This window comes from Taeniopygia guttata, chromosome 2 (genome assembly GCF_048771995.1).
Source record: "Taeniopygia guttata chromosome 2, bTaeGut7.mat, whole genome shotgun sequence".
Classification (NCBI taxonomy): domain Eukaryota; kingdom Metazoa; phylum Chordata; class Aves; order Passeriformes; family Estrildidae; genus Taeniopygia; species Taeniopygia guttata.
Window position 1 is genome coordinate 8,920,841 of NC_133026.1, and position 24,619 is coordinate 8,945,459.

At 38.3% G+C, this 24,619-nt stretch overlaps 1 protein-coding gene across 2 annotated transcripts in view; it reads left to right on the forward strand.

The window, feature by feature from the left end:
* Nucleotides 1-1,674: 1,674 nt before the first annotated feature.
* Nucleotides 1,675-24,619, forward strand: part of UBE3C (ubiquitin protein ligase E3C) — a 69,790-nt gene continuing 46,845 nt past the window's right edge. The window contains exons 1-10 of one of the 2 annotated variants that reach the window (XM_002190902.7): nucleotides 1,675-1,882; nucleotides 12,283-12,336; nucleotides 15,011-15,085; nucleotides 15,721-15,867; nucleotides 16,523-16,638; nucleotides 18,073-18,230; nucleotides 20,229-20,382; nucleotides 21,161-21,381; nucleotides 21,663-21,817; nucleotides 23,601-23,788. In XM_002190902.7, the coding sequence (XP_002190938.1) occupies nucleotides 1,817-1,882; nucleotides 12,283-12,336; nucleotides 15,011-15,085; nucleotides 15,721-15,867; nucleotides 16,523-16,638; nucleotides 18,073-18,230; nucleotides 20,229-20,382; nucleotides 21,161-21,381; nucleotides 21,663-21,817; nucleotides 23,601-23,788 (1,334 nt within the window). In that variant the 5' untranslated portion in view covers nucleotides 1,675-1,816. Of the gene's footprint in view, nucleotides 1,883-12,282; nucleotides 12,349-15,010; nucleotides 15,086-15,720; nucleotides 15,868-16,522; nucleotides 16,639-18,072; nucleotides 18,231-20,228; nucleotides 20,383-21,160; nucleotides 21,382-21,662; nucleotides 21,818-23,600; nucleotides 23,789-24,619 lie in introns of those variants that run through there. The other variant, XM_072925318.1, reaches the window with a different exon arrangement.

Consider the following 24,619-nt stretch of genomic DNA (forward strand, 5'->3'; position numbering starts at 1 on the left):
AGCAGCCTCAGGTGTAGTTTCACCATTTGGGTTTGCTGCTTTTACAGTACAGCCTTTTTCTTTTTCCACTCCTCACCAGCTGTGGTCCCATTCCTGAGCCCACCTCTATCATGAACTTTGCCAAGTGTATTTTCATGGCTACACAGAAGCCCGTATTGGTGTGTCCAGTCTTCACACTGATCACAAAGGCTTTGCAATGGGGCCGTGTCCATCTCTTCCTGGAGAAAAGGAGGCTCAGGAATGACCTTATTCCCCCTAAACTCCCTGAGAGGAAGGCGTAGCCAGGTAGGGGTCAGGCTCTTCTCCCAGCATAGGACGAGAGAACTGGCCTCAACTTTCACCAAGGTGTGAAAAACGCTAATCACTTGGTTTTTAAAATTTTTAAAAGTTTAATAATAATAAAATTGTTATAAAAATAGTAATACAATTAGAGTAATAAATTTTAGAGTTAGGACAATTACAAGACAATAAAAAGTAAAGAATTATGGACGTTAGGATGCTCTTGGACACTGTCATGAAAAGCATACCTTGTGAACAAAGGAATAACTTTAAAAGCAATAGCCTGTTGCGTATTCATATATCTCATACATGATGCATAAATTTCTTGTAAATTAAGAACTTTTCTGGTTTTTGTCAACTTCTCTTTAATCTTGGTGGTTCTAAAAAGATGGAGAGAAAGTGGAAGAAAGTTTGTCTTTTCTGATAAGGAGGCAGTAACTTTTTATGGGTCCTGTTCACTGACATCTCTGTGTGAAGAGTTTCTTGATTATTTCATCTTCTTGCTTGAGCTTGTAACGAATATTATATCGCAAAATTTCTATTTTAACCTTATGCTGTAACCTAAAACTGTTTTTAACACACTACTTAAGAGAATTAATACAGCATAAGTTTGTAACATTACACATATAATATTCATTGTAACATTTGCGAAAAGCCAATCATAAAATATGCATTTTTCACAAAGGGATGTTCAGGTTGGACATAGGAGGAATTTTTTTTTCCAGAAAAGGCTGACTAAACATCGGAATGGGCTGCCCAGAGAGGTGGAGTCACCGCCCCTGGAGCTAAGAACTGGATGTGGCGCTTCGTTGATGAAGGTGTTTGGTGAAAAGTTCTACTCTATGACCGCAGAGATCTTTTTCAACCTTATTTATTCGCTGATATGCTTATGCTACTAAAAGCACAAATTACATACATATGTGTGTGTGTACCAAGCGTGTTCCCATACCAAATGACGCTGAGGAGGGCAGCCCTACGGCAAATCCCGGCTGCACCCTCAGCTCGGTTGTGGCCCGTGTGCGCAGGACGCGGCAGCACAGCGCAGTCCCGCCCTGCACTCCGGCAGGGAGCTCCCGGGGCGCCCGGAGCAGGGAAGTTTCCCCTGGAACACCCTCAGCGGGGAAGTTTCCCTTGGAACTCCCTCAGCCGGGAAGTTTCCCGCGGAGCTCCCTCAGCCGGGCAGGGCGGCGCGGGCCGGGGCCGGGGGCGGGGCGGCGGGCGCGGCCGTGTGTCGGGAGCGCGCCCGGCGGGCGGCCGCCATCCGCCATCTTCTCTGCGCGTCCGGCGGGAGCGCTGCCTCTGCCCCCTCCTCCTTCTCCCTCCTCCTCCTTCTCCCTCCTCCCACTACGCTCCGCCGTCGCCGCCGGTCAGGGACGGGGCGACCGGGATAGCGAAGGCCGCAGGGAAGGCGGGGGACGGGGGAGCAGCCCCGCGGGGGCGGGCGGGCCGCGGGGCGCCAGCCCGGGGGGTTCGTGCGGCCCCTCCGCTCGCCCTGCCGGCCGGCCGGGCCCCGCTCTCCATGGGATAAGCTGTAAACATGTTCAGCTTTGAAGGGGATTTCAAAACAAGGCCCAAGGTGTCCCTCGGAGGAGCGAGCAGGAAGGTAAGGAGCGGCGCCCGGCCGTGCCCATGTCTGTGTCGGTTCTGTCGCCCCCCGCCCAGTTATCGGTGCTTTTACTGTCGGGCCTTCTGAAATGGGAGCAGCGATGACTAAGGTTTAATAGAGGAGAAAAACCCTCCCCTCCTGACGATGTGTTTATCTCCGATCTCCCTGCCTCACTGTTATTATTATTTTTTTGTATAATCAGGCCACACCATGCCAGGCTTGTAGTGTAGTAAGAATTGTGGGAAGCGAGGAAATGTCTCCTTGGCTCGTCCCCCCCGCAGGCGATGATCCATCCCGGCTGTCGCGGCCGGTGGCACCTCCCCAGCAGTCGCTCTCCAGGGGGAAAAGACTCGGGGACCTCCTGACATTTCCCCCCGGTGGGAATGTCTGGCGGGGATGTGGGACACACGCAGCCTCACACAGCCCGAATTGCCGGGGGAGGTTCATCCACGTGAGCCGGGGCCGCCGGGTTGGTCTCTTGTCAAGTTTAGGTTCGGTCAATTTGTTGTGCGCAGGGTTAGTAACAGTTAATTGTCAGCTGTACCAGACTGTTTGATCTCCTCAAATAGTGTTTATTGATGGGAAAGAAGCAGGATGATTTATTCAGATCTTGCTGATTGGACAGGGTAAGCAAATGTTTAGTCGAGCACTGAAGGGCACAGGACTTCGGAAGAACGACAGAAAGGACAAAGTGTTTTTAGAAGTGGCCTGATCTGTAGGGGTCACTTTAATTCTCTGTGAAAATACTAAGTCTCCTCGTTGTCATTGGAGATGGCTGTGTAGGAAGCTAACGAGTGTTTCCATTCATATTTTTGAATTTTAATTGGGTAAATAAGTCTCAAGTTTTTTATTACTGTGCATTAAAAGCAAGTTTGATTCTTGGAAACTTTTGAGGTTTGGCAGTACAGTGAGGAAATGAGGAAAAATACTGCAATATGTGATAGTAAAATCACAGTGAAGTTTGCATTTTGGCATAATAAAAGAAATTACAAGACATTGTATACAGAACTGTATTTAGATTATGCAGCTTTTCCTCTGATTCATCTTCTGTTTATCTCAAGACATGTCTGTTCATTAGGCCGTGTAAACTGGCATTACATGAGTCAAAATGCCATAAATACTCCCCAGCTTAAGTAGGAGTTGGCAGAACATGCCCTGGTCCCCAGCTGTACACTTCAGGTACTTTGCAACTTTTGACCCTGACTTGCTCGTAGTGTTTCTTGCTGAACATTCTGTCTCCTACAGAAGTAAACAACTGCTATAACATCTTCTTTTTCACTTAGCAATTCATGAAAATGTATCAGAATTATGTCTATTGTAATTATATGGGACAAATTTATTAATGTTATGCAGGCATACATTTCCAAGGGCAAATATTAGCATGTAAAGGACTAGAAACTGAAATTGATGCATAACCTTCACTGTGTGCAGTGGAGGTTGTGATTCATGACAAGATTGATACTGACTGGTGCACAGATTTCATGATTCTACATCATTTCACCAAAGTGCTTGTGCTGCATGAGTGCAAATCACAGGCAGCTTTGGGCATCATGGTTACATAGACATCCTAGAGTGTCCTTGAAAGAGCTGCTGATTTTCAGAAGCTGTGTACAGTACTAATGAAAGAATTTTTTAAAGCAGTACTAAAAATTTCTTGTAAATGCAGTTCAGCTGAACTTCTGTGAAAACATTCTACAACAGAGATTACTGTGGGAAGTGCTTGTGGGTTCCGTGTTATGCCTTAAGATTTTAGCTTTTGTGTTTTTCAAATCCTATACTGCATTAGGGCATAGCTCTAAACTCCATATAAAGTGTAGTTAACTGTCTTCACATTTTGGTTAGACAAAACAATCCCTCTGGGCCTGTTATCCGAGGACACCCTATAGCCTCAGGCCCCAAAAAGTGTAAACAAAAATTATTTGGGTGGGAGCAAACTGGGGGAATAGGATTTCATTACCTGAAGCTGTAATTGGAGGTCTAACCCCTGATATGTAAATAGACCAAACTTATATCAGTCTGAAACTCATGACCATTGTTTATTTTGGATGTAGCCCCTTGGGAAGGTTTTCCCTGCTCTTAATGTACCTGAAGGCCCTTCATTGAATATATCTGCTTTTATCTTTTGACTTTGTCTGATGTCTGTTTCTAGGTAAGCCTGAATTAGGCATCATGTGAGTTTCTCATTTCACATCATAGGTTCCTTGGGATCATGTTTCTCAGATGTATAAGCTTCATTTTTATAGAAAGCTGAATCGTGAATTATTTCCTTCCAGATTTTGGCACACATACAAAAAACCCTCATTTTTTTGACAAATCCCTTGCCCTCCTAAATGGTGTATACTTTAGAAGCTGTACCTCTGATGTGCTTTTGGCAGCCAGTTGCATACTTAGTGCTGCCTATTGTGATTCCTTTGGTAGAAGACAAGGCACCATTCAGAAACACTGGGGCCGTGCAGTCTGTTTAATGCTGGGAATAACTCTGTACCCACTTTGGGGAAGTTTCCCAAACATAGTTGCGCCACTGCAGAACAATGACAAAACCTCCTGTTGGAGGAGCCAATCAGTGCTAAAGGTGCCAGTGGGGCCTGATATGAGTGAAACTACACCAAAATAGTGATCAGCAACACTATTAGAAGTGTGGTTTTGCTGATGGAAGTGCAGCTGCAAACAGTGACTGTGTTGGGCACACTCACATGTGCTGACACCTGTCTGGCACTGCCATGTGTGTCTGCAGTGTTTCCTTAGGCCTCACAGACTTCAGTAACTTCTATTAGGAGCACAATGATAGAAGTAAAATTGAGGACTTGAATAATTGTGGCAGTAAGGTACTGAATCTAGTGTGCCTTCTCATCATTAGCTTGTATGGCATTTTTGAATTACAAAACCAGAGAGCTTTGGGTCTGTTTTTAGCTGTTTGCATCTTATATCATGTGTGTTATGGTTGGAATTGTGTATGCTCTTGAGAGGCACTTCAGTCCACCCATATCAAGCATCACTTGTTTTTGTTCTAGTCACAGGCTGATGTGACTGAAATATTCTCAAAATTACTACCTCAGTGACTGATCCTTTCAGAATATTATTGTAGCATTATAATAATGCATTGTACAGAAGTGCAGAAATGTAAGTGGTATTGTCAGTGCTTGAACTTTTCCTTCCATACCTACTTTCAAGAATCTGCTGATTCATCTGGACTTTTTGCCCTGTTGTATGTGTTTGAGTGTGTAGATACAGGACGTTATCATTATTTACAATGTGATAAACTAATTTTAGAGGGTTTTATTTATTTATTTTTATTTTTGGGGTAGTTTATCATCACCTTTAAAACATGGCTCTTTGCTTTATGAGGCTCTTCAAAAGAAATTTTCAAATTTAGTTTAATTGTAACTGGCAAACTGTATTTGTGCTTCTTAGGTAAAGCAGCCTCCAAAAATGAGTGCTGTTACTGGAGTTCAGTATGGGAACATCTTGAATTACTCATGGACATTTTGTAGAGGACAGCAATTGTTGCCTGGAAGGCTGTGGCTGCAGAGATTCTGTGGTGTGTTAGGCAGGAAATGCAGAGCTGTGCATGAAGAGTTGGCTTGGGGTGCAGCTCAGATTGGCCTCACCCAACCCAAGTGTGAGAGGACTGGAGCAGATGGTGCCTTCACCTGGCTGCTTCCCAGCCCATCCCTGTGCCCCGTGCAGTGAGCATATTTCTGCTAGGTGGAGTGTCACCAGGCCTTTTGGGGACAGCTGTCAGCTTTCACTGATTTTAGCATGAGGTTGAACACAGCACAAAATCGGTTTAACCACATCAGCCTGACTTGGGACAGTCAGGCCTAGTGTTACTTCATTCATTTCAGTAAAATTAAGAAAAATTTGAGGTAGCAATGCTTTAGTGCATCCATGCAAGGGATCCCCAGGCCAATGCTGAGATGTACAAGGGGCTCTGTAGCTCCACATTGTTTGATTACATTGTGAAATGTATGAATGGCACCTTGGAAGTCTAACAGGAAAAATGTGTGAAAGAGTATTAAGTCAAATTACAGTATCACTTGAGCTGTCTAAACCATGCTTTTACAAATCCCAAGACTGTTTAAAATAGATGATTTTTAAATTATAATGCATTATGAGATAATTTTAAAAACCCTCCTTTTTCAGCATTTGTAATACAGATGAGTTAGCAGGGTCATAAAAGTGAAAGTGAAAACAACTTCATTGAGTTTGGGGTTCTTTTTGATCTTCGCCTTTTTTTATGGAAGACATAGAAGTTTACTAATGAGCAAATATTGATGACTCCATCTGTATTTTAAAAAGTCTTAGTAATTTCTTTTAATATGGACATTTTACTAATCAGAGATACTAAATTTACAAAGTTTGTTTATATTTAATTTAGTAGTTTCTGATTTGCTTTCTTAAATTAGTAGCATGACATTAAGCATTAGATTCTTGTTTATATTTCCCCCTGCTTTCAGCTGAAGTGCAGTGGTAGAACTCCAGAAGCACCTTGTTTACTCTTTATTGTCTGTAGTCTACACATGAAATAACTTCTTGTGGTATTATAATTAAAATTTTACGAACAGTAGGCTGTAAAATTGCCAGTGCATGGAGAGATCTGCCCATGTTGGGATTGATTGTTGTGGTAGATGCCTGTAGGATATAGGCATTGATGGGACAGTTAAAAACCAGTTTTATTTCTCTCTTACTGATGGATTGAGGAAAATAGTTAATAATTTTAGGAAGGAATATTTTCTGTTTTATTATAACTTATTTAACTCTACATCATGCCACAGTGGAGGTGAAATGATGGTAAGGATTTATAGTATGGGAGTTCTAGATTGCAATTACAAATGGAGTATTTATATTTGAATGGAAGGAATTGCAGTGCTTGGCTCCTAAGACCTTTGTCCTCTTGGGCACATGGCGTAGCTCTGTGTGCAGCCACACATCTCACTCTGAGTCAGCTTGAATCTTGCAGTGTCACAGCCTAAGCCTTGAAATACTCTTGGAATTTCAGATCTGTGGTGTGGAAGTATGAGGAAACCATTATGTTGTAAAATAATGACTGCCTGTCAGTAGGAACCTACTCAGTTAATGCATCCCTGATTCTTAGGCATTTTTTTCTCTCTGTAACAAATGAAATTCTCCTCATTTGAAAGCAAGGTACAAAAGATGGAGTTGTAGTTAGCTGACAGCAGTGATTACGCTGTTATCAGTTATTTGCTATTTTTTCAGATTCAAAGAAAAAATTTCTGCTTTTGTAAATATGTTTTCCTCCCTTGTTCCTGAGAAAATGACGAGTCACAGAATGGTTTGGTTGGAAGGGACCTTAATGATTACCCCGTTCCAACCCTCTTGTCTTGGGCAGGGACACCTTCCACTAGAAATCACTCACTCACAGCTCTGTGTACAATATACATCTTAAAAGTCATAATAGGGACAGACTGAGCATAAATGTAAAAGCAGCTTTCTTTTCAATTGGCCTTTAGAGTCTCCAATCAAATTCTGGTTCCCCCATGTGTGGTTTTGTGGGTGCCACATGATAGGAGAGGTTCCAGATGCTCCCTACACCCCAGGGTGAATTTCAGCTGGAATGCTGAGGTGTGTTCTGGCAAGCAGTGTGACACTGACTGCAGTGAGGCCAGGCTTTGCAGGGCTAGATCCCTCTCCTGGGCATGCTTCAAACTCCCTTCTTCTATAAGATTGTCTGCTCTACATATAAACTTAGCTGATTATTTACATCATTATTAAGAATTCGAATCACAAACTGGTTACAAGCAGAATATTTCAGGCTGCTGAACATACTCAGACATGTTCAATGGAATTTAAATTGTTGAGGTTCAGTTCAAGGTATTGTTGTAAGCATTTTAAAATGCAAATTTCTTTCACTGTTCAGATTAAAAAACCCACTTGGAGTTCATCTTGTCTAAAATAATGTCGGGAGATAGAAACATTTTTGAGAAGGTAGGGGATATTTCCCAGTGGCCACATTTATTCTGTAAAAATAAATGTTAAAAAAATTTCCATTTATTGGCAGGAGTTACTGAATACTTGTGTTGAAAGGAATTTTATTCTATAAATTGCTTAGGTCACTTCAATTGTTTTGGGAGTTGTTACTGATTTTTATGTGGTTCAAGTTAAATTCAGCTGTAAAGTCGAGTTCCTCATTTTAGGGAAAGAAAAAAAGATTCAAGTTCCTGGATTTTGTAAATGAAAACCACACAAGTTTTTATAATTGTCAACAAAAATTAAAAAAGGTCAAGTGTTTGTTTCTTAAAGAAAATTTCATAAAAAGTCACGCCTTGTACTTTGCATGACCTCTTGAAATGTGAAGTGCAAAGCATTCTCAGCTACTAACCAAAATAAACCCTCTTCATTTATAAAGAAGCATCAAACATTAATAATACTAAATTTTTGCTTCAGTGTGTTATTATTAATTTTTTTAAAAAAATCTGTGTTTAGCTGGTACCTGAAAATAATTTTTCAGTTCCATTTTTGCATCTGGGCATATTTAAGTTTTAAATTTATTTGCTATAAGATAGCAAGTAAATAGCTGTCCAAGAGTGTTCAATTTCAGATTTTATGAGTCAGCAAATATTAGAATTGTTGAAGAGGATTTAATTATCTATACATTTTGATTTTCTGAATCTGGATTTTGAGCCAAGAGGGCTAAAAGTTTATTTCTCTCAAGACAAAGTGTTCAAATACAGAAGGAAAAGAGTAATAGTTTCTATATTTGTGTACCTTATTCAGTCTTTGGCTAGGATATGTGAAAGCTGGGAGTTCTGCAAACATACTTCTGCAACCAAAAATTGTATTTCAGCAAAACAAGGATAAGAAAACAGCTTCAATTGAACATTCTTTGTTCATTATGGATTGAACTGCTGGTTGTGAAGCACTGACGTTGACATCGATGCACTGTCAGATGTGGCTGTTCCCGGCTGCTGCCTCAGAGCAGTTCTGCCACCAGGAGCTTTGCTGTGATGAATAGCACAGTACATGGAAGTGTACTTTATCCCCATGTACAAATAACATTTCATATATTACTCAGCATTTCTTTGATGGCAGTCACACATTTTCCTTTCTGTGTACTGTCCTCCCTCTGCTTCTGTTTTCACCTCTTCCCTCCTCCTTACCCTCGGAGTAGTTTCTGTAATGTCACTCTATGTTTTACTGTCACATACACAGAAACATTTCTTGTTTCTTTGTGCCATGCCCCACAGAAAACTTCTGAAATGGGTTTTTTCATGGTGCTGCAGCTCACATGCTAGAGCAGGAGGTTGGTTGTCTTTTCTCTGTTGGAGAAAGCATCGGGCAGGACAGGGACAGCCAGATGTGTCCTACATTGAATGGAAACTCCCGGACGGTGTATTCCCTGTTCTGTGCTTGGGAGGGCAAGGCCTGAAGGAAAAAGATCTCATCAGAACAAGTCAGGACTGTGATTGAGGGAATGACTTTTCACTCCTTTTGAATTAGGGGTGGCAGAGTCAGGACAAGCTCATGCTTTGTTCCCCCTACCTTGTCTGCCTGCCTGCCTTGAAGGAAAGACTCAGCACCTGACGTGTGCCTGTGCGGCAGGTGAAGAAGGGCGACTGCATGAGCAGTCCACGATCAGGGCAGGGAGGGGAGTGGGAGCGAGCCAGGTTTGGGAGCCATGTTTGGGAGCCAGGTTTGGGAGCCAGGTTTGGGAGCCAGGTTTGGGAGCCAGGTTTGGGAGCCAGGTTTGGGAGCTCCTGTCGGGCCATGTCCTGCTGTGAGCAGCCCTGGCTGTGGGCAGCAGGAGCGGTGCTGGAGCTGCGGCTGTCGCTGGCAGCACTGGGGAGGAGGCTCTGGGTGGGAGTTGTCACACGGGTGTCACTTGAGTAGCGCTGTTGTCGCTGTTGTCGTTCACAACCAGCCACAGAACAGCCGCTACCGAGTTCGGCTCCTTTTCCCAGCGCTGGTTGTCAAGGGGCAGTTCAGGGCGGATTTCAGAGGTGACTGCAATTACCTCCCTTTGAGAAGTGATTTTGATATAGTGCCCTTTGTATTGGAAGAAGATTATTTCATGTTTCTTTTCATCTCTTTCCTACTGCAGGTTTATTTTATTTTGCACATGCATGGTTACTTTTTAATTTCTGAAGAGACAATGTATTCCAGCTTGGCTTAATAACTCTTTAAGGGGGTATAGTTTTCTTGAATTTAATTTAAATGTGTTCTTTAGTCATAGTTATGATCTGTGTATATCTTGTGAACATAAGTAACAGTATTATTTTACCCATCGTAATTCACTAAAGGTGGGATGTACTTAAAGGTGGGATGTACTTATACCTGAATATTTTATTGTCTTAGGACAGTTCTTTTAATTTATACTCTAACAAGTTGGCATTTTTCTTTGCAAGTACTCAAAGCAAGTATGTAGTTGACTGAAAACTTAACTTTAGTTAGTTTAAGAGTGGATTGGATTAAAGATGGATTGCTACAAAGAGACTCAGTTCTTTGTCAGTGAAAAGCTAGTGATACACTAAGGGTACACTGCCCTTTTCTACCTCCCTCTTCAAATGATTAAAATTGTTTGTTTCTGATAAACCCTTTGGCCACTTATTTTTCTTTATTTACTAATAATTTGTATTTTCTGTCTTTGCTTGTGTTTTTTCATTCCATTCTCTTCTCTATTCACACATAGCAATTTATTTTCCTGTATTTTGTTCTTTTGTTCTGCTTTTTCTTTCAATTATCTCTGAAGTGTAAGGACAAATGACAAAACATTGTTTCTAAGCAGAAATACACTTTACATGGTGCTTTCTGCAGCACAAGCCTTTCTAAACTGGGACATTTCACCAGCTTCTTCAATGCATCAGGTATCAACTGTTGAAAAAGTCCTGAAACTTTAAGCCATTTGTTGGTTATTAATTTAGTACCTTGTTTTGTCTTTGTGTGTGCCTTTCTGTACTGCTTGAGTGGAGATACATCATCCTTATGTATGGATTTCCTTACTTTGTCCTGTGTTTAACACATGGAGCAAACCCTGTCTTTAGAGGGCAATAGCTGTAGTTAGTGGTGTTTTTGGCCATAAATACTATCTTTAGAGGAAAGATGGTTAACCTTCTTGTGGGCTTTTTTTTTTTTTTCACTCTCTTGGTGGTCTGTTAGAGTATTTTCTATCCTAAAGAAACGGAGAGAATCATGACTTTCCTTCCTCTGTATCTTCAAAAAAGAAATGCTGAAGGGTTGTGCTCTCATTATTTCTATCTACTGAAAGACACTAAAAAGTATTCCAGCATACTTGTTTCAGCGGTACTTAAATATTTTATAAACATTTGTTTGCCAACTTCAAATTGATTTTTCTGTATTAAAATACAGTACATTTTCAGCTTGAGTGTTTTTTAATTTCTTAACTTCTCTAGGCTAATATGGGCATACAGAGAAAAACTAAGTTTTGATTTGTGTTGTAGTGTCAAAAAATGAAAATAGTTTTCTTAAAATTGCTGTGTGTTTTAGACTGGATTTGGGAAGGTGCCAGGGTGCTTTCATCTCCTGTTGTCTGCAGTGGAAGCTGAATACTGTACATCAAAATTGAGTTATTTTGTATGTTATCTTGGAAATTACCCAGAACCATCCAGTAAGAGACTCTTGCAAATAAAGCTTTGTTTATATATTTTAATCAATGAGTACTTGTATAAGATTATGGTTGAAAAGTGAATGCACAGTTTTTCTGTTGTAATAATACTGGGTTTTGAGGTCTCATGAATACTTTAGCATTCTTGTCTTTTTTTCTGTTGGTGAGATCACTGTCCTGAAAGTTTTGATGCGTAGCCTTAATTTGGGTGAAGAGTTCAAAATTTTGAAAGAAAAAATTCCTGCCATTTATGCTGTGTCTCTCTTGACATCTTTTCTGGACAAGCTTTGAGAAAAAGGATAAGTAAATACAAGAGCTTCATGCTTTTTTGTAAGTTAGACAAAAGCAAGGGGCTTTGGAACAGGATGTGATTGCTCTGAACGTGCCACAGCTTGCTGTGTGCACCTGGGCCAGGGATTTATGTACCCTCCAGGCAAGGAAAACACTCAGACTTCTGGTATGATCTGGTGGGACTGGGACCTTATTGTGCTCCAGCTCTGCCATTTGTAAATGAGATATGTTTGTCAGGGTAATTGGGATGCTGAGAGCACAAATATGGACAGGGATCAGTACAGTTTGCTGCTCTTTGCTGGTCCCTTTTCATAGGGTCATAACTTCTTTCCATCTCTGTTCTTCTGGGAAGGCTGCATGCCATGTATTTGTGAGTTCAGAAAATGATTAACAGCAACTTTTCTCTGTGTTTTATGCGCTATGCATTTTGAGCAATCCCTGAAGTGAAGTCTGCATTAAATATCCTGAACAGAGTTGAAGTGTTTTTGAATGAAAATGCAGTAGTGTCTTTATTTGTGTCTTACAGGAAGAAAAGGCTTCTCTCCTTCATCGTACTCAGGAAGAAAGGAGAAAACGAGAGGTAAAGTAGCCTGTAAGCGTTTGCCTGGCCTCTGTATTTCCCTTTGGTGTTACATGTGCAGTGCAAAGTACTTCTGCTGCAGTCATACTTAGTTCAGCAATGTTTTCATTCAATTTGCAAGTTCTGTATAGCCTTAAAGTATACTTTAATTGGCAAAAGAATTTGAGTGCTTTAAGCTGTTCCTTAGAAGTGCTTTTCATCTCAAAAGAAGATAAACATGCAGTAGGTACATAGGGAAGCTTCCCTTTTATTTTGGTGTTTATTTGATCTAGTATTTTTTTGAGAAAAACTTAGGATTTGGCTAGTAAATTGCAAATTTTACCTTATTCTTAATCTATTACTATGGGTCAGTCTCAGCAAACTTTCTTCTGCTCCTGGTTCTGCTATGGTTTCTTGGCTGACCTTTAGTACTTCCCCAGTGTGTGCCTGTGTTCTGTGAAGGCAAAATCAGAGCAATGATTTACAAAGAATTCAAGAAAGCCTAAGTGCTTTGAAATCACCTGCTGATGAAGGACCAGTGAGAAGCTGAGTTGTGATGCTTTAAGAAACCTTAATACTGGTTTATGATGGGAGCTTACTGCTCTGGAAAATTCAGACTGGAACAATGCAGAGGAGGAATAGGCACTGAAATAAAGAACGCAAAATTTGGTAGTGTGGAATTTGAGTCACTATGTTAATTTTGTCATTTTCCCCCCCACCTCTCCCATATAAGTAAAAAAAACCCTTGGTGTTAAATACTGATTAAAAATGTAACTATGCAGGTTTCATGCTGATGAAGAAAACAGCTCTTTGGCCCTTAAAGGTGTGTTTGACCCATGCTAGATTAAGCTGAAGTTCTGCAGTTTCTGTGGACAGTTAGTGCTTTTTTTTCTCTCCAACACGGGTGTGTAGTTATGGACTAAGTTCAAGTACCAGGATTTCACCCATTAGTTCAGAATTCCGTGCTATCAATCAGCTCTATGGTCAATGAGTTCATAGTAACATATGTAAAAATTCTTCTTTGTGATCCATAAACGCATTCAGTTGCTTGTCTCTGTTCTTTGCAAAACTTGGCAGAGCCACACACTCATCCCAGTGCAGGTGCACATGTGCACACAGTGATTTGCTGTGGCATGGAGCACATTTTCACAAAATGAATGACTCCTCTGAGAATAAAATCAACTATGGCTTTTAAAAACTGCCTGTAGCAGAATCTTAGCAGTGACCTTAGACTTAAAACCTTTGCAGTTAGGAGTCTGTAATTGACAATTATGTGTCCTGAGATAAAACCAGTACCTAGAGAGGAAGAGAAGTTATCTGTGTTTTAGTTGTGCCTTACATTATGGTTATGAAGAGACACTGCATCTCTGAAACTCTCTCCTGATTGCACTTTTACTGTCAATATTTTGGAGAGAGAAATACCCTTTGGCCTATCAAAATTTTGATTTTGGTCCATGATTTAGAGGCAGTTAGTCTTCAAGAATCTGCTTATTCAGATAAGTTGCTTTAAGAACCAGGGTTTTCCAAGAAAAATAAAATGGGCCTTGAACAGCAATTTTGTCTGGTGTTCTCTCTGGTCATTTCAGGTCATGCTTTTAAGTTGGATGTGTCTTTATAGAACAGTAAATTGGAAATTAAGGTTTTGGGACTTGAAAGTTTATGTGAACTTTCCAAAAGTGTTTGAATGAAATATATGACAACATGTTGGTGTTTTGTTTTGTCTGGTGACCCTCAGAATTACAGGTTCAATATAGTTTAAAGATTGATTAGGTTAAAATTTCTCTTTTTGAAGCAGGCTTCTTGATCCTTGTACTTTTCCTTCATCCACTGCTTTGTAGCTCTAGGTTCATGAGCAACTCTATTTCCCTCCTTTTATTCCCTAAGGCACCATATGGACATTGTTAGAAATATAATTACAGTAGCTACTTCCCATAGATATTTATTGTAATGGGATATGCTCAGGGTGTTGTCAGGGAACCCTCCAAGAGCTCTTTCCATACCATCTCAAGCAAGCTGGCTTTCAGTTCCTCTGAGCCATTGTAAAGGGATGATTTTTGCTACTCTTTCCACTTTCTGAGGAAGATGTCATAAAAGGATTCATTAGATATATCTGGTTTGGAAATAGACTAAGAATTTTTATTAATTTATAGATTTTGCTTCTGGACCACAATGTGCTTTAAGCCTCATTTCCTTTTGACAGAAGTACTGTCTCCAAATAACCGATTTTTGTATTGTTTTCCACACATCTAAACTGTGCTTTTATATTATTTGAATGAAAACAAATAAGTGGATTGTCAGTGTTTGCTGCTGTATGCAGAAAGAGGAATTATGTAATTAAATTTGATGAATCCTTCATAATTTTTCAACATAGCATTAAGACTTAGTCTAATAAAATGCATTAACAATAAAGTGATGCAAAGTAATAAAATATTTATGCTGATTTCTGTACTATTACATACTTACTGAGTATTAAAGATTATTTTGCAATATTTAATGGTAAATTTGCATTTACAAACAAAAAGCATTCTCACTGATTTATATCTATTAGGTACAAACATTAAAATATTTTATTTGACTAATGATTGCTGCTTCATTTTCATTAAAAGCCCATATTAAATACAAATACATTTGATAAAATGGTAGAAATTAGTCAGTCATATGGTGTTGATTTCAGTTTTCTTGCTTTGTTTTACAGGAAGAAAGGCGGAGGCTGAAAAACGCAATAATAATCCAGTCATTTGTAAGAGGGTACAGAGACAGAAAACATCAAGTCAGTACCTGATTATTGAATTAGAAAGATGCTAAATAATTTTGCTGTAAATGAGACTTGTAATAAATAATTTCATTGAAAAATGATTTTGAGTATTTGAGAAAGTGGATGTTCTTTTTTCACTCTCGGTATTTTCATTTCAAGCTCAATATTTTAGTAAACAGATATATAGTCTACAAAGCATGGGTGTGACTGGACCTGAGTGAGATCCTGCAATGTTTTTTTAAGCTGATAAATTTGATAAAAAGCATTAGGTAGTAAGAACTTTCACACACCAGTGGAGTTTTTAATTTTGTTTTTATAGTATTGCTAAGGTGGTAGTTTGAGTCAAAAAGTTGTTCTGAGTTGCTGTTGGATAGATTCTCCTAAGAAAGAGTTTTGTTTAAATTTGTTAATTTGAATAAACTGGACTAAAATGTTTGATGTGATAATGCTTGATAAGCAACAGATTTGGAACTGTGCTTTCTGAGTTACAGAATGGAGTTATTATACCATGTGTATGTTTTGATCTCTGAACAAATATGTGTTGTATCTGTTTTACTGCTTTGCAACCTCACTGGATGGGAAGCTGAAATTTTGCTCTTTTTTGAATCATTACCATTACTGATGTTATTGATGCATGTTTTGTTTTTAAGTACTCTATCCAAAGAAGTGAATTTGATCGTTGTGCTAATTTGGCTCAGTCTGGAGGAACCTTTTCCACTGCTAATGGAGCGAATTTGACCCTTCTGGTTCGCCAGTTACTCTTTTTCTATAGACAGAATGAGGATTCAAAGCGTTTGGTGAGTACTGTTACATACTTTGATCTGTAGTACTTGCACTTCATGCACTTCTAAAGTAGTGTTTCACTTCAAAATGCACTTTTCACTGCACTCTGCTGTTTTTCATTTAGTCACAATAACTTAACATTAGATTTTACAAGTGCATGTGCCCACACACATACAGAAAATGTCAAATGGAGACTTGAAAAAACCAATGTGCATTAGTCACACTAAGTTTTTAAAAATACTATACTTCTATTAGGATTTTAATTTTTAGACAGCTTAGCCCCACAATCATTCCCAAGGTGTTTGGGTGGTATTTCTTTTCTCACTGTTCAGTATTGCTGGCATATCAATTGCAAAGTCACTGCCAGCTTCCCAAATGTATGAGAAGGTGTGATTCATTGTGGACAGTGAAGAATTATGGCTTGTTAAAACCAAAAAATTACCAGATGGTGTAACTCAGTCTTAACTTTGAAAGTTTAGTACTTAGTGGTCGTGGAGTTTATAATGAATAACAATTTTTTTTTCTCAACTGAACATGATTCAGTCTGAGTTTGTGTTTTGTAAGTATTCCAAAGGTATCCATAACAGCACTGAAATATTACTGTCTGAGTTGTCATAGATGATAGAATTTGTCATTATAAACTGTAAACTTGGCCATATCTTGTTGCAGGTATGGATGTGTCAGAATTTAATTAAACAGAGTTCTCAGTTTGTTAAGCAATTGGATGGTCCAGACAGACTTACTTGCTTATTCCAAATAAAAAGACTGTTGGGGCTGTGTTGCAGGTAATTTCATTTTTTCTACGTGTTACTGTGTAAAAAACGTTCAGAAATTATGTTGGGCACTTTTTTGTTTCTTTTTGTAGCAAGTGAAGTATTAAATGTACATTAATTTTATGTAGAGGACTGTTTATATTACATATGTGTTGGCCATGATATAGGATACCTGTTCCCATGTAGAACAGTCAAATGCTCTTAAATTCTGTTGACTTTCAAGTTCAACGTGTGCTTAAGGGATGCTCTTGTAGGATAGGCCTGAGTGTGTTCTTACCTGTTTTTGTATAGTGATATCATTGACAGTATTTCTGGAAACCAGGTTTTCTTGGGAACTGATAGTGTTTGGATGTTATTATCTGAAGTGGACTAATGTGCCAAGGATATGCTTTGGAGAGATGTTGTTTCAAAACTGACATAACTGAATATGGCTTTCCTCACACTTTATTTTGAGCTGAAGGCATATTGAGCAGTTACATTATTCGCTTCATTATTAAATTTATTATTTGTAGTGGGAGGGTCACAGGAAAGTAAATCTTTTAAGGTGACTTGAATATTGGGCAGCTATTGTTATTCTATTATTAGAAAACAATATGTTTGTTCTTATCAATAATAGGGACTAGTTACACTCTGCAGAGCATTAAAATACTTGTTTTTCAGAAAAGTGTTTCATTTAAGTCACTAAAGCTTGTGCTCTTATAAGTGTGTAGAGTGTATGTATGATAAACTGTGACACCAGATTCTAAAGAAGACTTGGGTGCTGGCCTTTAAAGTCCATGTGCAGTGGGACACAGACGTGGTGTTGCTGCATGGAATTGTACATTTTCACTACAGTGGAAATTGTGTTTTAGTAAATGCAGCTCTTAATATGGATGGGGAAGAAAGCACATTGTTAGGACAAGTCAATCCATACATATCTAGCACTAAAAAATACTTTGAATTCTAAATAGGCTTTTAATCATCATAAGTTCTGTGGTTACTGGTAGCTGTTACGTAAGCAACCTGTTAAAAGGGTGGGAATGGTTGTATTTTTAATATTTGAGTCTGTAATCAAAGACATACTGTGTTAGTTATGCACGTGATGTTCCCTAACACCTGTTCCCATCTCATGTTGCTCTGGGACTTTCATGGCTTCTTTTGTAATATGTTTAGTAGTACATGTTGGTAAAACATGTATTATTTTTTGCTTCTCTTCCAGTTTATGCAGGAGACCTCCAAATTTTCAAATCACTCAGAGCAAGAATTTAGTAGGATTTAAAGGTAGAATGTCATATTCGTAGATACCCTAAAATCAGGAGTTATTATTATAAAGATGCCGTCAAAAAGATATAGCTGAACCACTGAGAGCACCTGGAAACCAAGTAGATAGAAATAAGTTACTTTTAAGATGAATGTGTGAAGAAATACGAGAAATCTTTTATTAAATAATTTTAATTTCATTTATAGGCTACTGCAGAATTGCAATGATGACAGTCTGAATGTTGCACTTCCTATGAGAATGCTTGAGGTATTTTCATCTGAGAATACGTATTTGCCTGTTTTACAAGATGTCAGCTTTGTGACATCGTTAATTGAACAAATTTTGCACTACATGGTTCAAAAAGGTGAGTAGCTAGGAACCATAAGTTCTGGGAAATAATCAAAAATTGAACACCTGAAGCCCACATCATTTAATCAAATTTTTGTCTTTACCACAGACAAAATGAATAAAGTGCTGCGTACACTAACCTGTGCATTAGGTGGATATTGTCCTTGTAATGAGGTCATGGCTTGAGAAATAGCTGCTTGATTTCTTTGGAAATTCTCTTTATAAATTTAATATTCTACTAAGTAATTTATACAGGTCTGTAGCACAGCTTTTGAGAGTAGGTAGATATTGCCTAACAAAAGTTTTATTCTAGTTGGTGTTTAACACTCTCATGTGGAGACACACTATGGCAGATCTAAGCTTCCGTTGTGTAAAAGTTGGTAATTTTATTGCAGTACTGTTCTCTGTAAATGTTAATATTAATTATTATTCTAGGTTGGCATTGGCTTTTCATCCTGCCAGCACTCTGACACCTTAGCAGAGATGGTAGCCTGGCTTTTATTTCACTCCTACTGTCATCAGCAAAACTGTTTGCTAAACTGTAGTCAGTGACACCTGTGCAAACATACCAAAAGTTAATGAATTGGATAGTTAGCACCAAAATGATTAGTTGCAAAGAAACTTTATTACTCTGGGAATGTCCAAAATAAATTATTTTGCCTTTTCGATATGGTGGCTTGAATTTACAAAACTTGTGGATCAAGAGCAATGACAAAGACCTTTTGAAATAATTCTCTTGGATCCAGCCTCTTTGGTGTAAAATGCAGAAAGAGCATCTTCCAATAATTGGTTATTGGAAATTTCTTTATAATCTTTACGGTACATTCGGTGGACTTGACTACCTAATCCTGTTACTAAGGACTGTATGTTGAAGTCACTATGAGGAAAAAAATTACTCTTAATGTAGCACATTTATTTTACTTGCCTTGGCATAACAAAAACTTGGTTTGTCACATTGGTTTTTATATAATAAATATGCATGTATTTATTTTCAGTATAATATTCTGTCCTCACAACTGATACATGAAAGTTTGAGATGATAGAATCATAAATTTTTAAACTACAGTTTAGCTTACTGATTACTTATAATGAAAACCAAAAGAAGTGGTTTTGTGCAACTGCAAATGTTCTGTCTCCTTATAAGTTTTGATGCTTAACTTGTAAAGAATCTGTTACCAGTTTTCATTAGTGTATGCTTTTGGATATAATTTGCCTTCCGTGTGTGTCTGGTCAGCATTGCTAAGTCATTCCTTTATGGGGCCTTCCACTGTGACAAGCTAGGTGTCCCTGAGAAGGTTCTTAGGGCTCTCAGTGATGTGACACTGTTTATGCATTTACAGTGTTCCTGTAATTGTGGAACTTGTGTCTTACTTTGGGAGTTCATTGAGCATGAAGGAAGTTGGTTTAAGAAGAATGAAATCACATGGTTCCGTTTGTACTTCAGTGAGACAAAAATAAATTGCTCTCTATACATGTCTTTATGGCGTGGGTGATAATGCATTTTATTACTGTCTGAGAGAGCCCTGCTCTGGAAATAGTGATAGTATTCTTCAGCCTGCTAAGGCAAGGTGCTCACAGAATTGGGACATTCTGCCAGCAGGCCTCTTGCCTGTATGATGCAGTCATGTTTTGGAAAAGAGTAGAAAATTCTTCATTTCTGGAAGAGTGAAAGGACAACATGACTAGAGTCACTCAAAGGAGAAGGGAACATCTTTGTCAGAAATAATTATTTTAAAAATCAAAGTATTCACTTCATCAGCAAGAACTGATTGATCTTTCAAAATCAAACTGACTCTGACTGTGGTTATCTATGAATGATTTTATATTGTGATGTTTCCAAAGAGATTGCTGATATAATTTGTTAATTATGTGAATGTAACTTGGACTATTGTAAAATGTCTTCCTAAGTCAAGCTTCATGTAATGAATTAGACACTATTTTTCAACTTCATTTGTTTTATATGGAAAAGAAGAAAAATAATGCTGTGTTTAAAAGTGATTTGTTTTACTTGCAGGCTACTACAAGTCGCTTTATTTGTTAATTAACAATAAGCTTCCCTCGAGTATTGAGTATTCTGATGTTTCTCGTGTCCCTATTGCAAAAATACTTCTGGAGAATGTTCTGAAGCCATTGCACTTTACATATAGCTCCTGTCCAGAAGGTGCAAGGTAAATAAAGATAATATGAAACATTTGTGTACTCATTTGCTATATACAGAGGTGCAGTTTGTTGTTGTCTAGTGTCCAGTCATTCTTTCAGTGCAGTTTGTTGATTTATTTGTACAGTAGTGATTTTTTGGTAACACTGTACATCACTGAAACAATGTAGTTTCAGGTGTTTTTAAGAAAAAGGCAATAAAATGCTGAATGCTGCAATAAACAGAGCACAGAGAATAGCAGGTATCAGTACACAGGAATGAGGGTGTGGAAAATTTATATGAGAGCAGAGATGCAGCTAAGGGTAGATGATAAGAATTTGAGTTCAAAAGAAATTTGTGACAGATGAGCTGAGATTTATGAAGAGAAATTACTAAGGCAGCTTACAAGGGTCAGGAAGAGTCAGGTATGTAGACAGAGGGAACATGAATTCAGGTTGTATCACATACAGTAGTGTTTTTGTTACAATAGGAATTTGTGTAAAAGGTATTTTTAAAGATGTATTTTTTCTTCAATAGTATTAAAAATATATTTAATTTCAGAATAGTTTTCTTCCAATTCATGAAAAGTTTAAAGGATAAAATTTCATGTAAGATCATTGGGAAGAGGATTTAGTATAAGAAGTTAATTTTTGAGAAATCTGATGTACTAAAATGGAATTAATGGAACACATCTTTGAAGTCCTCTTGATGGATGTCTTCATACTTGCAAAATGATCTATTATTCCATTGGTATAATTGTGGGAAATTTTGCCTGTATTTTCTATAGCAACAATTTTTCTTCCTTTCAGGCAGCAGATTTTTGCAGCCTTCACAGAGGAGTTTCTGGCAGCACCTTTTACAGATCAGATATTCCATTTCATCATTCCAGCGCTTGCTGATGTGCAGACCATTTTCCCTTATGAACTCTTTCTGAATGCACTATTATTAGCAGAAAGTGGATGTTCAAGAAGAAGTGATCAAGCCCCATGGCTTTTCTACTTTGTGTTAACAGTTGGAAAAACATATTTGGGTGAGCAAGCTGAGTGGACAATTGATTGGTTTCTTCATGTTGGAATTAATGTGTTACATATTTCCTCAATGTGGTTCATTGCCAAGTAAAAAGGACAGTTTGTGGATAAAAGTGTTGGAGAGATCTGTTCTATTACCTGTTCTTACCCTTTTCATTGTAAAAATGCACTAATTTGGTAAGATTTGGTACAACTTGTTTTGGTCAGGTATTTCTGGTAAAATATTTTTTATAGCACATTATGATCTCGCTGATGATGTTTTGTTTCTATGTATGTGCTCTAGGATCTCTTTCAGAGGAAGGACTTCTTGTGTATTTGAGGGTACTCCAGACTTTTCTCTCTCAGCTGCCTGTGTCTGCTGCTGGTACAAAATGTCAAGATGAAAACAGTGATTCTGAAGATGAGGATGAGGAGATCAGTAAAATGACAACTACACCAGTAAGCAGTGCAGAATTCCTGTGAATGGATTTGTGCTGCAGCAGCCGCAAAGATAGGCAAAAACATGATCACTCTAAGTCTAGTATTTTTCTATAGCTGTAGAAGGGAGCCTGTTTGCTTCTTAAAAATTGGTGACTGTTCCCTGCAAGCAAATGGAACTGACTGCTTACATTAAAGCAAACTCCTTACTATAATAATAGATCCGAAACTATAGATAACATGTCTGTGAAAGTACAAAGCTTTTATTTTAAAAAGGCTTAAAATTGCCTTTTTACATTTGTATTTTACAAAGATTTTCTTACTCTCTGTATTCTGTAGGTTCACAATGATGCTGAGATATCATGAAATACACTGATACTCCAACTTAGTGTTTTCAATTTTTTTTCTCAGAGAAATGCATTTCTAGTAGAAATAACTATTCCACAGTCTTTATGCTGTGGAATAGGTCAGTATACACCCACTAACTCAAAAGCCCTCAAAAGGGAAACCAACACCTGCTTTCTGTAATAAGACATAGAGACACTGTTATACATAGAACTTCTTCACTATATTTTAAACTTAGAAATAGAATAAATCTGTGCTTACTCATATCAAGGCTTGGGCCAACCAAAGTTGGACAGATGTAAATTCAGCAGTTTCTTACTGGCCTTTATGTAATCTTTCAGAAGACACAGCCATTTAAAGGACATAGTGTGCATGCTTTTCTTCTAGAAAGTGAGAAATTTCACCATATTTAAAGTCTATTAAAAAAAAACTGAGGAAGAACCATGCTGCCAGGGACTAATTGCAGCACTTTACTTGAGTGTTTTTAGATGCCATGTGCTGCTGTCACACCAACATCTTTACCAGTGTAGTGTGAATAAAATACTTTCTTTGCCAGGCACACACACTGTGTGCAATGTAAATATTGGCAGATTCTGCTTGTGGCTTAGAGATCGGTGATGCTTAGGAGGTGATTAGGTCAAAACAAAGCAGTAATTTCTGTTCACAGATAATTTACACTAATTCATAAATTAGAAAAAACTGCTCTGAGGAGACTTTATATTAATAATATTCTTTATTGCAATATGGTTTCTCCTGTGATTTTTTTTTTTTTTTATGTATTCTATATTTTCATGCATGCCTGTCTTACCATTGGAAAAAAAAGGTGTGTGGGTGGGGAACCCTCTTTCTTAAAAATTTATAACTGGTTAACTTGTCCTTCAATGAGCCTGACAGCTTTGCTCAGTTGGGGGTAAGATAAAGACAGGAAATTAGGAAAAGGTTAAGGTGGACTCAGTTGCATGCCAAGAGAAAGCATTCCTCTTCACACACTGCTGGTACTACACAGACATGTACTGACCACCCTGAAGTTTGTTGTCATTTGTTAACCCAAGAATTTTAAATGTGAAAATACTACTTATAAAGGAATTTAAAGTCAACATCCATTTCTGGATTTCATGTCCAATGCTGACTGATGTCAGCAGAGAAGAGATGATTATTCACATGTTTCATGCCAGTTAGAGATTTTGCCTAATTGTATGCAAGTGTTACAGAGCATACTTGTAGTAAAGGCAGTATTTCTGCTGGCCTCAGTGAAGGATGCTCTTCAAAGCTCAGCGCTTAACCTGCCTGGGGCTTTAAGTTGGCTCTTGGATCTTGTATTTTAAAAAACTTGGATATACATATGTCCTTCTGTTTTATTTATTGCACAAGAAAACTTCATTCTAGTTAAATTTGGAAGTATTTTTTAATTGAAAAGGGGATATCATTAAAAAGAAACTTTCCTTTGATGTGTTTGTAGGGTGATGGGAGAATATCAGTCCAGTACATAACTGAGGAGTGCCTCAAGAAATTGGACACAAAGCAGCAGACAAACACTCTACTGAACATGGTTTGGAGAGATTCAGCCAGTGAAGAGGTCTTTACCCTGATGGCATCAATTTGCCACACACTAATGGTACAACACCGAATGATGGTGCCAAAAGTCAGGCAAGTGGATAGTCATCTTGACCTGTAGTATATCTGAAATTAATTTTCTTAGATAGACTTGTTTTAAATTCCATGTGGAGTTTTTATGTGTTTTCTTGTACAACTAGCTGAAATAAATTAGAATTTCAGAATTTAACAGTAATTCCAGGCAAACCAAAGAGTGGATTGTTGCTTACTTTTCTTGCTATTCACTATGCCCTCTCAAGGTTCTTCTGAGCATTTTATCTGTTCCCATGTTCCTCGGCAGTGTGAGTATCATTCTAGTAGAAATTGGACGCCCTTGTTTTTAAAACTTTCAGTGCTCTGAATTCCCCAGTCTCTCTGGCTAGCTGAGCACTGAAACCAACTCGTTCACACCCTTCTTTAGTATATGCCAAAATCTCTTGCTACAAATTAAAATAATTCCTAACTATTGAAAATCACTGCTGTTTTGGGAGGGTTTGGCACCTGAGATGAAAATAAAGGACATGTTCCTTTGCACAGTATTCTTTTACAAAGATTGCAAACCACAAATGTTAGAACAATGGGAGAAGATTTTTGACCTTTTTATTATCAGACTGAGACCCATAAGTATTAACACTGTTTTGGTGCAAGTAGTTTTGAGTACCTATGTAGTTGCTGGTAGTAAAGTAAGTATTCAGGGAATGTTGTAAACATAATTCAAACTGCATTGTAAACAGTGATACAGAAAACTAATTAGGTGCTATCTTAGCCCAATGGTGTTTATAGCTGCTAGAGGAAGTAAGATGTCAGTGAAACTGTGATTGCTCGATTAGGGTAATTAGTTCTTTGTAGACTAATTGCATTAGAGCAGGATGTGAGACCTGAAGA